Source organism: Rhinatrema bivittatum, chromosome 9, assembly GCF_901001135.1.
Source record: "Rhinatrema bivittatum chromosome 9, aRhiBiv1.1, whole genome shotgun sequence".
NCBI classification, from domain to species: domain Eukaryota; kingdom Metazoa; phylum Chordata; class Amphibia; order Gymnophiona; family Rhinatrematidae; genus Rhinatrema; species Rhinatrema bivittatum.
In genome coordinates this window covers 120,068,341-120,084,683 of record NC_042623.1, presented here as the reverse complement: position 1 = coordinate 120,084,683, position 16,343 = coordinate 120,068,341, and the positions used below count along the sequence as shown (strand labels likewise).

The following is a 16,343-nucleotide window of genomic DNA, read 5'->3' as shown; positions in this document are numbered from 1 at the left end:
AGACTCATTTGCTGCATCTCACTGCTGGCACCATGGCCCGGCCCAAGCTTGAGAGACCAGAGAAGCAATGGTGAGTACTGGGATTTAGAGGATTTACCTTTTGAAGAGCTAGATGGGAGCATTAAGCAGTTTCGAGGTAGGGAGTGTCTGGTCCCATGGAAATGGTGATAATAGGCGGGTTAGGAAAGGGCAAGATGCTAGCATGATAGCTGAAATGGGGAAAGTCACTTTGGAGATCTGAACTTTCTGAGGTCTGGAATATGTCATCTAGTGACTCCAAATCAGATTCGGACTTCTTTGCCCTTAACAAGGAGGAGGCAATTCAAGTGGGGTGGGGTGTCTGTTACTCCTAGCACCATTTTGTCCCTGGGTGAGGCATCAGACAGATGCCCTATCCCCTCACTTAGTCTTCATGTACCCAATTGCATCAAGTGCAGGATCTAGAAGGGTAATTATTGTGAGGTTTTCTTCTTGGACTTACAGGATCCCGGCAAAGAAATAGGCAGAAAAGGGGAAGGAATAAAGAATGATGTGCTCAAGAAACAACACATTCCAAAACACATCCATAACTGGTTATTAGTATTTAATGTCTTATCTAGTATAATTAGCATATGGTATACAGAAGTATTTGGCTATGATTCTCAGGCAACATAAGACTTATGGCTATTGGGATTGGCTAACTATGATAAGAATTTCAGAAAGAAATTAGCACGTGAGTAATTGTTGGATTGGGGTTTTAAAGACATTGACTTGTGGTTGAACAAGATGACACAGCAACATCCATTGTCCTTTCAGGCTTCAATGGGAGGACCCTTTCTTCCCCTCCAGGATTGGCATCTTTACCAATCAGTCAACTGTGCAACCACACATGGGTTCCCACTGGGTACAATTAGACCCAGAATGTTACAGCTATATAAGCTCTTTAATGCCGGGAGATGTGGATGTGGCAGCAGACCTGCAGATTCATCCAGAAATATTCTAAATGTGGAGTCAATAGCCATCTTGCCTCCCTGTGTCAATCCTTACATGTAGCCGGATAACTTTAGGCAAATATATTCAACAGGATGTTTAACTTTAGCCATTAAATGGCTTACTGAATATGGACCTCTAAGAGTTTATATCAGGAATGGGCATTATTTAAAAATACCATCCAGATCAGATGTATTCCATGCATTAAAAAAAGATGTAAGGAAGGCTAAATGACTGTGGTCATTATTAAAAGGTGAGGTGAGAAAGACTATTCTAGACAAACATCTTTCAAACAATGGAAAAGGGATCTAATTGAAGAAAACAGGAAACAACATAAGCACTGGCAAGTTAGATGCAAAGCAATGATAAAAAAAAAAACCCCCAAAGAGAATTTGAAAAGAATCTTGTTGTGGAAGCAAAAAATCATAATAAAAACTTTATCAGGTGGATTTGAAGCAAAAAGACTGAGGGAGTCAGCTGGTCCATTAGATGATCAAGGGGAAACAGAGGCACAAAGGAAGACAAGGACATAGCAGAGAGATTAAATTAATTCTTTGCTAGAGTCTTTACTGACAAAGATGCAAAGCAAATACCCATGTCAGAAGTGATATTTAAAGGATTCAAAAGAACTGAAATAAATCTCAGTGAACCTAGAAGATGTAATAGGGCAAATTGACAAACTAAAGAGTAGCAAATCACTTGGACCAGATGGTATACATCACAGAGTGCCGAAAGAACAGAAAAATGAAATTGCAGGCCTATTAGTAATCTGTAAGCTATCATTAAATCAGCTATAGTGCCTGAAGATTGGAGGGGGCAATCGTAACATCAGTTTTTAAAATGGGTTCTAGAGGTGAGTCTGATGTCAGTGCTGGGAGAAATGATTGAAACTATGATAAAGAACAAAATTACTGAATATATAGGTAGTCATAGATTAATGAGGAAAAAAACATGGATTTAGCCAAGGAAAGTCTTGCCTTCTCACATGGCTGCATTTTTTTCAAGGCATGAATAAACACGTGGAAAGGTGAGCCAGTTAATATAGTGTGTATCTGTATCTTCAGAAAGTGTTTAACAAAATATCTCATGAAAGAGTCTTGAGGAAAGTAAAAAGTTATAGGATAGGAGGCAATGTTGTACTGTGGCTTGAGAACTGGTTAAAAGATTTAAAAAACAATAGCGATAAATGGTCAATTTTCTCAATGGAGGAAGGTGAAAAGTGGAGTTCCCTTGGGATTTGTACCAGGACTGCTGCTTTTTAACATATTTATAAATGACCTAGAGATGGGAACAATGAGTGAGGTGATCAGATATATTTATGATACAAAATGATTCAAAGTTGTTAAATCACAAGAGGACTGTGAGAAATTACAAGAGGACCTTGTAAGACTGGGACACTGGGCATACAAATGGTAGATAACATTTAATGTAGGCAAGTGCAAAGTGATATATTTAGGGAAGAGCAACCCAAATTATACATATACAATACAAAGTTACACACTGAAGTCACCACCCAAGAAAAGGATCTAGGCATCATCATGGATAGGTTGAAATCCTCTGCTCAGTGTACAGCAGCAGCCAAGAAAGCAAATAGAATACTAGGAATTATTAGGAAAGGAATGAAGAATAAAACAGAGAATATCATAATGCCTCTGTGTTGCTCCATGGTGCTCTGCATCTTCAATATTGTATGCAATTCTAGTCACCGCATCTCAAAAAATATATAGCAGAATTAGAAAACGTACAGAGAAGGGCGACTAAAATGATAAAGGGGATGGAATGATTTCCCTATGAGGAAAAGCTAAAGTGGTTAGGGCTCTTCAGCTTGGAGAAGAGACAGCTGATGGGAGATATGTTAGAGGTTTATAAAATGAGTGGAATGGTAATTGCGAATCTGTTGTTTACTCTTTTAAAAAGTACAAAGACTAGGGAACACACAATGAAATTACTAGGTAATATATTTAAGACAAGTAAGAGAAATTTTTTTTATTCAACACATAATTAAACTCTGGTATTCATTGCCTGAAGATGTGGTAAAAGGTGTTAGTGTAGCTGGGTTTAAAAAAAGGTTTGGACATGTTCCTGAAGAAAAATCCAGGTTAATAAGCAATTATCAAGCAGGATTTGGGGATGCCCACTGCTTATTCCTGAGATAACCTTTTGGGATCCTGCTAGGCACTTGTGACTTGGATTGGCCACTGCTGGAAACAGGACACTGGGCTTGATGGACTTTTGGTCTGACCCAGTATGTTCTCCTGTTCTTATGTAAGTCTGTTCCACATGCTTTAGAACAAAGACTACTGATCATTTCAGTAGCCACCCCCTGGATCAACACCAATCAGCTTATATTCTTTAGAAGATGCAGTCTCCAGAATTGCACACAATATTCCAAATTAAGTCTCATCAGGGACCTATACAGGGGCAATATTACCTCCCTTTTTTATTTTGTTAATGAACACTTGATATTCCGCCTTTTCCCACAGTTGGTCTTATGGAGAATTACAATAAATTTAAATGAACAGATGCAATAAACATTCTTCTCTCTGTGCAGCCAAGCATCTTTCTGGATTTTTTCATCACTTTAACACCCATTTACCTACCAAAAGGTCATCAGATACGATCACCCCCAGATCCCCTTCTTCTTTCATGCTTAGAATAATTTCACTTCCTAGCTGTACCCTTCGCCTTGGGTTTTTGCAGCCTTCCTTGGATGTTTGCATTCCTTCTCCTTCCCCTGAGCATCCTCCTCTTCCTCCTCGTACTGTAGTGGATCCAGCCCGGGCATCTTTCCCCATGTTTCCCTGATGCTTGGGCCTGGACCTCTCTTCTCCCATGGCTGGTGACAATTAGCTCTGGCATTTCTCTCCCCATGTCTCTGCTGATGTTCAGCCTTTGCACACCTTCAGTGACCCGCTGACATTAATGGTTCTACTCTGACTAGCAATGCTGGGACTCTGCAGCACAGCGCCCCCTACCAGCCCACAAGATGTAGAGTGGGGAGCGTGCACAGCACTTCTTGCCTCCCTCACCCCTGTCTCATATTTGTCTTAGGCTGGTGGGGGTCCCAGGCTCCACCAGCTGTTCTGCTTTCACTGGCACGATACATGGAGTGTGGGGGGGGGGGGGAGAACTTCCTTCATGAGACAAATATGACTGGGGGAAGGAAATTATAACAAGTTGGAAAAATTAGTTCCTTGGGCCACAGTTTGGGGAATCTCTTCTTTCGCACATAGACTCCTTACACTCAAGATCAGCTCTAGTCTAACTGAGGACCTGTGTGAAAACTGAAATCAGCGCCTCACTTGGAGGCAGCTTTGGGACAACACTCCCTCCTTTAGCAGTGGTTGTTTATCCATTACCCCAACTTCCCCTACCCTCTGCCCAGCACCAGTATCCCCTCTAGCCAGCTCTCATTTCCCTACCTACAGTGCTTGGCATCCTACTCTTTCTGTCTCCCTCCCTAGCATCCTCTTGTTTCTCTCTCCTTTCCTGTCCAGCAGCATCCCTCTTTTTCTTCCCTCTCCTCCTCCTTCTTGTAGACTGATCCTTCCCCTACTACCACAAACAGAAGCCTCCTTCCTCCTGCTCTATGTTGTTGAGCCTCCCTGCTTGAAGACATCATATGGAAGTGTGAGGACCCCCTTGAGCATGATGCCCCATGCAGCTGACAGGTCGCACACCCCAAAATCTAACCGCTTTGTATATCTAGAACTAGCACCATTGGGATTTAATAATATTCACTATCACCTCTCTTTCTTGCTACTAAAACCCAAAAATATTGCAGAAGTGAAAAATATACAGAAATCATACATTCATTCAGGAAACTACATTTACATGACATAAAATCTGCGATCAGAACTATAATCATTCTAATTTACAGAGAATGCTAGAAGCCATAGAAGCTTTCCTAGAATTTACAAACACTTGCAATTGTTCAGAAGCAAAAAATACGAAACCATCATTACACAACTTATTAAAACATTAACAAGGATATCTTAATATGAAACTTGCTCCAAATGCAATAATCTCTGACACAGAGCAAGGAAAGCCCTCCTTCTCTCTTGAGTAACTTGAGAGAGATCAGGAAACATCAGCAGAACCCATAATAAGAGCATTTAAGGTGAATTTTAAAAGCTCAGTGCACGCCAAAGCCAGGATTATACATGTACAAGTGAAGCTGGTGTGCACCGAGCGGATTTTATAAGCCGCCCAAGTACACGCGTACCTCTCGCTGTGCATAAAAACGAAAAGTTCGAAAACAATTAGCGCGGTGTGTGCGCATGTTCTGGGTGGGGCATGGGCTTTCCTGGATTTCACATTGAAATTAGTGTGTAAATGTTCACACGTACAGGCACGCGCCGAGTCCCTGCGGCATAACTTTACTTCTGCTATGGATGACGTGTAAGTAAGAAAATAAAGAGAAATAGGCAGATCGGCAGGGTTTTAAGGGTTGGGTCTAACAGGGAAAAAGGGAGGCAGTTAAACTAGGGGGGTGCGGGGGGGTTGGCAGTCCTATTCCATAGCTGGGCGAACTGGGAATGAACTGGGAAAAGTGGTAATGGTGACGGCGCCCGTGCCTTTTAAAATCCCCCCACTTATGCAATAGAAGTGGCATTTGTGCACACAGGTGCACGCGCCCACTTAAAAGTGAGCACACATACACATAGTCATGCATGCATATACGTGCATACGTTATAAAATGGCCGCGTCCCTGGATGCGGGCTGAGGAACTTTGCATACATGTGCACCCACGCGCCTGTTTAAAAGTTACCGTCTCTATGTTTTTAAAGAAAATTTTCATAATAAAATTCAGAATAGATTCTGAAAAAAAATACAAACCCCCAATAATGTAGCTCTTTCGGTAATCTCTAAATTTGATGTCTCTAAGAAAGCCTCGGCTTGTATCTGCCTGTTCCCAGAAGGCAGGAAATAAACTTTATTTATTTATTTTTTATTCATCTGATTTTACATACATAGGGGCGGATTTTAAAAGGCGCGCGAATAGCCTACTTTTGTTTGCGCGGCGCAAACAAAAGTACGCTGGATTTTAGTAGATACGCGCGGAGCCGCGCGTATCCACTAAAATCCTGGATCGGCGCGCGCAAGGCTATCGATTTTGTATAGCCGGCGCTGCCTACCCCCGTTCCCTCCAAGGCCGCTCCGAAATCGGAGCGGCCTCGGAGGGAACTTTCTTTTGCCCTCCCCTCACCTTCCCCTCCCTTCCCCTACCTAACCCACCCCGCCCGGCCCTGTCTAAACCCCCCCTTACAATTGTGCAGGTTGAAAGAAAACATAGGAAGCGTGCTTATATTTTACACAACATTTACAAGGAAATTTCAGAAAGAATAGTGCTCCCACTTGCAAAACTCCAGGGGCCAGCTTTTTAAACTTATGCGCGGGCGTAGATTTGTTCGCGCAACCCGGCGATTTTATAACATGCCCGCGCAGCCACACGCATGTTATAAAATCCAGGGTCGGCGCGCGCAAGGGGGTGCACACTTGCACACCTTGCGCCCGCCGAGCCCAAGGGGAGCCCCAGTGGCTTTCCCCGTTCCCTCCAAGGCCGCTCCGAAATCAGAGCGGCCTTGGAGGGAACTTCTTTTGCAATCCCCACCACCTTCCCCTCTCTTCCCCTATCTAGCCACCCCCCAGCCCTAACTAAATCCCCCCTACCTTTTATTTCCGAAGTTATGCCTGCCCGAGGCAGGTGTAACTTGCGCGCACCAGCTCGCCATCCCCCGGCACAGGCTGCCGTGCCGGAGGACTCGGGACTGCCCCCGGACAGCCCCTGAACCTCCACCACGCCCCCGGACCGCCCCCTGATCCCCGGACCCGCCCATTTTTCGAAGCCCTGGGACATACACGCGCCGCCAAGCCTATGCAAGATAAGCTCGGCACGCGCAGGGGCAGCTTTTCGGGGTGTTACGCGCATATCATATGCACCAATAATATCTGGTATTATTATTGTTTTGGTTTCTGTGAAACTAACATTTTTGTTTTCACTGTATGTTTTTTGCTTTAATATGTATGTATTTTTGTATATCGCCTAGGCCTTTTTAAGTGTTAGGCGATTAATAAATTTTAATAAATACAAATAACCCTTTGAAAATCTGCCCCTAGGTTTCATAATCAAATACTGTTGTCACCTTTTCTGGGTCTGCTTGGACACATTAGGGAAAATTCTGACCTTACAATTTAGAAGTAGCTCAAAGCTATGTCTAAAGAACAGGCGCAATACCCGGTCTCAATCCGGCTCTAGCAATAAGAGAGTCAATCATAATGGCAGGAGAAAACCCCTCACTATCAGACTTTCCCAATATAGCAAACAAATTATCCAGTTCCAATGGTTACATAGCAGGTTGCTGATCCAAATTGGAATTTTCCCTTCTGGAACTGCGTAAGTAATACACCTTAGAGATAGGAGGAAGGGCTTGTTCAGATATCTTTAGTATCTCAAAAAAAAAATAAATCTTTTAACCGTGTCCTTAGATGATATCAAAAGATTCTTAGGAAAATTAATGAATCTTAAGTTTTCCCCTCTCCTGAGATTTTCCAAGTTCTCCATTTTATAAGACAAAAGTGTATTTTCTTTAACAGTAGAGAGCTTTCATAGATTCAATTTCCCTTTTGTTAGATTCAACACCCTTTTCAAAAATAGATTTAGAAGATTTCAGCACTGAGACCTTGGTCTCAATATCTGCTGCTTTAGCCGCTAAAGGGTTAATAATCTGAGCAAAAATCGATAGCCTTCCATATAATCACCAAAGTAAAATGGGTAGGTCTTACCAGTGTGAAGGGTGATGAAGGTGCAGGAACCTCCACTCTAGGCAGAAGAAAAGATCTCTCCTCTTCAACAGTCATATTGAAACTGCCAATGGCAGGAGAACCCCTTAGCTCTCTGGAGATATCCAGGCCGGGTGTTGCTAGGGCTGCAAGGAAACCTCCGGTCTCTGAAAGGGAAGCTGGTTGGGCTGGCATCATTGGTCTGTGATGCTTTGCTTCCAGGGGTTGATGCCCTCACAGCGACTGGGTTTAATGGGGGAATCCGATCGCCAGGAGAGAGAGTGGTACGTAAATATGAGGAGAGGGCAATTGATTCTTTTTCTTGCCTTATGCCTAGCTTACGGCCCTACTTACGGCTGGTAAGCGATGAGCCAGGGAAAAATTAACCAGAAGTAAGAGGACACCACAGCGAGTGAGAGTTACAATGCCAGCTGGAAATAAACTTTATTTAGAGCAGGTACTGTTTCGGAAGAAATCTTCAAAGTTTCCAGAAAATTAACGCCTTAAAGTCACTAGGGGGGGTTCACCAACCCCCCTAGGGAAATTAATAAATCTTAGATTAAGATGATGTGATCTAGTTCCAAAGAGTTCCACTCTCCTCTGGAGACTACCTCATTCTTTAATTATCATAGTCTGAACATTTTTTTTTTTTTAATAGAGGAAACATCTTGCTCCAATGAGGAAAGTCTCTCCTGGGAGTGATTCTGAATAATTTCACAGGTGATTGGCTACAGTATCAACTTTAGTAAAACAGTTAATACTGGCCTGACCGGTGGCGGTCAATAGATCCCATAGCGCGTCCATTGTAACCACCGAAGGTTTGGGAGGGATCAGAATTGCCGAATCAGTAATACTAATTTTGATGCAGGCATCTGTCAGTCACAGGAGCAGTCCAGACAATGGTACTGAACTTCAGTGAAATGCCCTTGCTGTGTAGTAGATAGATACATACCTGCTAAATGCAATCATTCATAATAAAAGAAAACATTCCAGAACATCTCTGTCACCTTCCATTGCCAGTGAAAGGCACTTTAAGAAACTCTTAGGTTCATTCTTCTTGCCAGAAAGTTATTTGTCTAGGGATCAATTTTCAAAAAATGCGCAGTGCTTCACTTAACTGCTCAAAATGTATTTATTTAAAATTTCTTATTGATCTCTTCCCTGGCTCAAAGGAGTCCTCCAAAGTGGTTTTCAACAATAAACATGCATAATAAAATAAAAACATATCAATCTGACAAAAAATAGAAAAACAATAACACATATGAAGATTACATATTCCACAACACATCAAATTCCTCAGCCCACATATCCATAGCTTAGGAGGTAAATTCTCCACAGTATATTAAAACAACTTAAAGGACAACCACTGCCCTATCTCTGCCATCACATCAGAAAACATTAAAATTGTAAAATGCTCCATAAAATAAAGTACATTAACAAATGTACTTAAATCTACATTCAGTTAACTATTTCTAGAAAAAAGCAAAGTCCTAAGGATTGTTGGAAGCTAAGATCATTTCGTTCTTCTGTAACATCCATTGCTAACAGATCTCACATTGTAGTGGTTACAGGTGAAATAAACTCTTGATTGTATCCGAATTCGGCCCATAGATTTAAATTATGGAATCACTAACAGGCCGATACTGTTGCGGTCCCAGTCGCAGCGCTGGCAACCGGGACCTTACCTCGTCTTCCGGGGCTCCGGGTCCGGGGTCCGTCAGCCGGTGCGCCACATCCGGGCGGGCCTGCACGGTCTGTTCGGCGGCGTTTCTGTGAGGGAAACGCCGCCGAGTCTCTGAACATGGCCCTTCCCCTCCTAGGTGCACGCGCGAGGGGAGGCAATTTAAAGGTCTTTTCCCGCCAGATCGCGGGCCGCCCCTTCGTGACGTCAGACGCTAGCAGATATTTAAAGCCGGCGTCTGCCCTCAATCTGGGCCTTGCAACAAGGTTACCTGCCTTCTTGTTGCTGTGTGCTGCGGACGTTGTCTGTGTTCTCTTGGGATCCTGTCTTCAGTTCCAGTTCCAGGCTCGACTCCTTGTCTTCAGTTCCAGTTCTAGTTCCTGGCTCGAATCCTTGTCTTCAGTCCCAGTTCCAGTCCCAGGTTCGAACCTCCATTTCAGTTCCAGTTCTTCTCCTCCTACCCAGATTCCTGCCTTGGTTCCATTTCCGGACCTTCCTGCTCATTCCGGCTTGCTTCTCCAGTACTGACTTCTGCCTGTCTCTGACTCTACTCGCCTGCCGCCTGCCTTGACCTCAGACCGCCTCTTTGGATTGCTGCTCGCCTAAGTCCCAGCGGCCCAGGCTCCTACGGGCTCTTCCCGGGGGAGCCTCGGGCTTCCAGGGTGAAGCCTTCTTCTTCGACCACCTAAGTCCCAGCGGCTCGGATCCTCAAGGGCTCCTCCCGGGGGGATCTGGGCTTCCAGGGCGAAGAGCTCCTGCTCGCTCAACCAGCATCCGCCTCCCGGCCTGTGCTCTCTTCACGGAGACTCCTTCTCCCATCATCCTCTCTCCCCGTCAGGCCGGCCCAAGCATCCACTGCTACTCATGCAACAGATACAGTACAGTGCACTCCGGCGGAGCGCACTGTTAACGCATGTTTGGACGCGCGTTTTCGACGCGCTAGCTTTACCCCTTATTCAGTAAGGGGTAATAGCGCGTCGAAAACGCGCGTCCAACCCCCCTGAATCTAATAGCTCCCGCAACATGCAAATGCATGTTGATGGCCCTATTAGTTATTCCCGCGCGTTAATTTCTGCCGGCACCGACTTAATATCATGGCGATATTAAGTCGGAGGTCCCAAAAGTAAAAAATAAATAAATATTTTAAAAGAAAAATTTAAAATCAGCCCGCGGGGTTGAAAACCGGACGCTCAATTTTGCCAGCGTCCAGTTTCCGAACCCGTGGCTGTCATGGGTTTGAGAACAGACGCCGGCAAAATTGAGCGTCGGCTGTCAAACTCGCCTGACAGCTGCCGCTCCTGTCAAAAAAGAGGCGCTAGGGAGGTGCTAGTGTCCCTAGCACCTATTTTTACCGTGGACCCTCATTTGAATACTAAATCGTGCGCACAGGAGAGTGGCCTGTGCGCGTGCCGGGAGAGCGGACGCTCGCCCGCTCTCCCGCGACTTTTACTGTATCGGCCTGTTAGAAAGGTTCCTGGCTAGATCTCAACCAATGTGCAGGGAAGTACCAGTGCAACTTATCTTTCAGGTATTTAGGGAAGTAATCACCTAATAGGTGAATTTTCAGACAAATTTAGGACCATAAAACCTAGGGATCAAAATTTAGGCCTGACATTTATTTGCCTAGGTTTAGGAGCCTGCATTAGGTAGAGGCCAATGTAATAAAACCCATGCTAAAATTGGAGTTAAATTTTAGTGTGAGTTTACTTAACATGTGCTTTAAAAACAGGGGTCCCCGTGGGATGCAGTAAGCTAATGGTATGCAAATCGAAAAAAGAAGCACAACTAATTTAAAAAAGTGAGTTAACCTGAAAAATCTGCACTAATGCAGAAAAGTGCTTTAAAACAGGAGTGAAGTGGTAAGTGCTTGAAGCTTGAAAGAGTTTGACTAAAATGATCTTGCATGAAGACTGGCATGGGCATTCCAGCTTAGACACAATCTCACATGCAAGACCATTTGGGTAAGGCAGGTGAAGTGAAATCAAAAGGGAAACTTTCTAAGGAGGGCGCCTACTGTTAAACAGTACACACTTTGGTGCTGTGCATATCTAATGGCTATAGTTGCCTATTACAGAGAACTTACCCTTTGATTTCACTTGGCATGGCTTGCACAAATGGTCTTGCATGTGAGATTGTGCCCAAGTTGGAATGACCAGTGCCAGTCTTGCATGCAAGGCCTTTCTGGTCACACTTCTTCCAACTTCAAGCACCTCGTCTTTACTCCTGTGTGTTCTTAACGCCTTGGCCAGAGGTAGAGTAAAAGTTACTCACATTTCTGGTGGCCATGATATTCTATTGCTGTGCCAATGTGGTAATATCTAGCTGTTTCTACCACACTGGGCACAGCAATAGAATGACTTTGGCCACCAGAAATGTGAGTTTAATCCAGCTCAGATCAAAGGAGGAGATACATTTCCAGTATAAACTCTTTGGGGCTTGCATTTACAGCTGAACAAAACATAAGCTCTCTTGGGAAGGCATCTAAATCTGAACAGTATGCATGTCAGTGTTGTGCATCCTGACTTTAACATACTGTTCAGCTGTAGGTGCCTGCCTCAAGCGTTTACACTGGAAATTAAAGTCCTGAGATAGAGTAAACTCACATTTCTGATGGCCATAGGTTTTCTATGATTGTGTCCAGTCTGACAGAAGCAGCTAGATACTACCATGCTGGGCAGCACAGCAATAGTATAACATGGCTACCAGAAATGTGAGTTAAGTTTTACTCCTGTTTTGACCCAAGAGTTAAATTTCCAGCATTAAGAAAATTTGCTTTAAGCTGTCTGCCCTTTAAGGCACCTGCCTGCATTGTTGGGGAAAAGCTAATGCCGTCATTTATTTGGAATTTGCATGAACCCATGCTACTTTTAACACTGGTTTTTACTCCTGGTTTAACGCCCATTTTTTAGGAGTTAAAACCTCTGTTGATTACCAAGTTAACTTACCGCAGAAAAATAAGTGCTAAATCAGGAGTAAAAACCTGTGCTAATATTAGCACGCCTTATTACATTGGTCCCATAGAGCAGAAAATTTAAGCTAGGCTAACTTTTTCTCCACCCTAACTCTGCCCCATCACCACCCATTTTTTAGGGACACAAATTTAGGTGCCCTTCATGAAAGTAGGCTCTTAAATTTAGGTGGATCAAACTAGTCAATTTTCAAAAGAGGCCAATTTAAGGACCAAACTCCTCAAGAAACCAATGCACTAAAGTGAGTTTGCATTTACAAATGCAATAGCACATGAAAAAGCATCAAATGTGCATAATCATACTTGCAAATTTTAACAAATGTTATTTGCTTGGTTTTTCACATGTTATTTTATGCACGCAAATACAAACTAAAAAATCATGCAAAATCACTGTTGAGCTGAATTATGCAAACCAGTTCATTAGCAGTTTTGCATAGTTAATTTTCCTGCATTCAGACATGCAAAAGGTTTTTTTTTTGCTTAGTTTATCTATGCCTCCGCGAATAGTCCATGATTTCACACAAACTACCATAGAGAAATTGCCCTGAATCAATTTGCAAAATATGTAAATAGCCTGGTATCATGAGAAAAATCTCTTGCATTACCAGGCAATTCCTGTGGAGCTCTCCACAGGTTACTGCATAGGCCCTCAAGTTAAATGCCTATCCTCTTTGAATATTGACTCCCTATTGTTAATATACTAAAATCATATAGGTAAATTACCTTATATCTGCTTGTAAAATACAGTTGCTGGACTATATTTCAAAAAATGATAATTTTTTATATTATTTTGAAGAGCTTTTAATCTGTTACAGTTACATTTTGGTAACAGACAACAGCAAACTTTTATAAACTGGCTTTGAAAAATAGAAAATAAGTTCTTAAATAAATAAATTTTTTACAGGAAAGAATGGGTTAAAATTTGTATAGTGACAATTTGCTGATCTGAAAGCATATTATTATATAGCTATCATCTAAAGATAGGTCTTATATAAATATAATGAAAATAATTACCAATTTCAAAGCTTCCATCAATAACTCCAACTAGAGATGCTGGAATATTAAATCTTCTTTCTATTTGTGTAATCATGCTCTTTGAGTAACTTCCTGCCATTCCTTTAGATAAATATGCAAACGATAACGCCAAAAGAAATATCTATGAAAACAGAAAAATGTGGTGTTAGGAATATATGAGTTAGTGAATAAAAATATGTACAACTCTTTACTCAGAATCAATTCTAAACATACTAGAGATGGGTCAAACTAATTTTGAGATACATAAAATGGATTCAAAATTAAAATACCCCAAGGCTTGATTCTCCCAAATGTGAGATTCAGAAAAATTTATGGCCAAAAGTAATTTGTCATCTTTGGTAAATAAAAATATTCAAAACTCAAGTTAATCCCTTGACTGCCATTAGAACATATATTCATATATTTCATTTCATTTCATTTATATATCGCCTCACCAGGCACATACCTGTCTAAGCCAGCGTACAACAGACAAAAACAATTTAAAATGTAATCATGTCAGTAGAACCGCATCCCTTACATCCTAACTATTCTGGCTCCTTCTACTTGCTCCCAGGGCTGTATTTGTAACAGTTGCAGGGCTCTTTTATACTGGCTCTTCAGTGGTGTACTAACATCAGCAACAGCATTGCATCAGGATACAGTAGGCCTCAGGCTTACAATGTTGAATATTGTTTTGCATATCAGTTCTTGAAAACAGTGCTTTGCTGCTCAACATACAAAGAAGGTAATAGCAGATAAAGACCAATTGCCTGAAATGGTCTGCTCAGCTATAAAATTCCATACTGCCAAAGAAATATCCCTATTGTCAGCTTCAGAAGCCCATCTGCCTGTGTGACATCGCTCCTCATCAAACCAATTTTTGTTGTCTTTCTTATTTGTTCTTTACCATCCTTGTTAGAGGGTTATACAAGTTTCTGTATTTAAATCACCATCCAGCCCCTTCCCCCACACATATCTTACCACCAAACTTTGAAATAAACTAAACAGCTACCACAAATAGTTCAGCTGTTGTCTGAAAACTAGTGAGACAAGGCCTAGTTCTCCATGGCCTTAATGAAGGGTAGCCAGCTACCACCAGCTTACTGGTGTTGACCTGACTGGAATCTGAGGAGTTGTAGCTTACTAGCTTTATTCCGGTTATTCTGTGGCTTGTGATATCACATAGCCAAGAAGCTATTATAAGACAAATAGCATTAAAAAAGAGGAAGACACACAATAGGCCAGGGGGCTTTTCAGTTTTGAAATCAGCTGCTTGGAGGGAGGGATTCAGTGATCCTAGGAGTAAGAGAGACTGGGGAATCTTCAATACTTAAAGTAGGTGCCAGGAAGGGGTTGCAGCATTTTGAGAGGGGTTATTCTTTTTCCAAATTAGGCAGCAGGAGGAAGTGGTGGGTGGAGGTCAGGGGTCAGTACTTGGGAGACTTTTTTGGCATAGAGGCTCAGGGAGGGTTGATCAGACAGATTTGAGCCCGATTTTGCAGCACCTCGATTAGTGGTGGTTAGTGCTCTGTAGCACTAACCAGCTTAATACCAAAGCCAATTCCCAGGTACGCCTATCTTGGCCCCCTTTTTAGCTAGTTAAATTGGCATGCACAGTAATTTTGTGTACGCACATATTTAGCCATTGGTGGTGGTGGTGGAGGGAGAGATGTTAAGTTGAACACATTTTACGTGCTAACTGCCATAGTTAGCTGGTTAAAATTTTAGAAAATTAACCCTCTTCTGTCTTAAGGGCAGTGCTAATAAGGGTGACCAAAAATTTCCAACAGCAGGGCTTGGGGATGGGCACTTTTAAATAGCCACGTGAGCATACAATGTATGTGCGAACGGATGCGGCCATTTTATAGCATATATGCGCGTAGGAGATAAAATCAGTTGTATGTGTGCGCATGTGCATACAGTTTTGTATGGATGCATGCTTGTGTGTACAGATGCCAGCTCTACCGCGTAATTGGGGTGATTTTATTTGATGCGTGCCGACGCAATTACCAGTTCCCCCGTCCATTCCCACTTTTGCCCAGGTAAAGCATCCCAACTTCCTAACCCCCCTAATTAACCTTCCTCCCTTTTACCCTATTAACCCCAACCCTTCAAATTCCACCGAACAGCCCTGATTTTTTTTTTTTATTTTAAAACTCACACGACATTCACAGTAGAAGAAAGGTTTCACGGTAGGGGACCCTGGCGCTCACTTGTGCGTGTAAATACACGCACATTTCAAGTCGCCTTCCTGAAATGCTCATGGTCCTGCCCTTGCTCTGCCCAGACCATGCCCACGCCCCGCTCCCTTTTCACTTTTTGAATTGTGCGCGTACCGGAAGATACGCGCGTACTCAGGCGCTTCTTAAAATCTGCATGGCGCACGCTGGCCCGAGACAAGTGCCTATCTCCCAGCTTTGGTGCGCATAGGGCTCTTAAAATTCACCTATAAGCATGCAAGTAATATTAATTCCTAAATGGCTAAATGTTTTCATTTTACTGATCACAGATTGGCTGTGTGTGTATAGGTCTGATTCATTTATAATTAAGAAGGGAACTTAAGGTTTAAGTGTAACTATTATGCTGACAGAAAGCAGAACTGCACCGCATTCTGTTGGGAGAAAGAGGGAGAAGCCTTCTTGTTTCCCGACAAACATTTACTGATAAGGATATCCAGATATCTCCATTTGTGTCTGTCTTACCCTAGATGTGAAACAAACCCAGATCCAGCAAGATGCAGAGGACTCCTTGAGTCTACTTGACCTACTTCATATTTTGAGCAAATCAGAATTTAGCGGTTTCATGACAGTGAAGCAATAAGCTCAGTAGTTTTGGTCATCATGTTGCACTGAGTACAGGTTGAGTTTCAGTGACTCCAATAAGCATTTTATGCCTAATAAAGACTGAACAAACTCGATGGATCAATAA

The 16,343-nt window shown here is 42.6% G+C and overlaps 1 protein-coding gene across 3 annotated transcripts in view; it reads right to left on the bottom strand.

The window, feature by feature from the left end:
- Positions 1 to 16,343, bottom strand: part of SLCO1A2 (solute carrier organic anion transporter family member 1A2) — a 147,125-nt gene that overhangs the window by 100,630 nt on the left and 30,152 nt on the right. For all 3 annotated transcript variants that reach the window (XM_029616551.1, XM_029616550.1, XM_029616549.1), the window contains exon 3: positions 13,416 to 13,557. In XM_029616551.1, the coding sequence (XP_029472411.1) occupies positions 13,416 to 13,557 (142 nt within the window). The remainder of the gene's footprint in view (positions 1 to 13,415; positions 13,558 to 16,343) is intronic.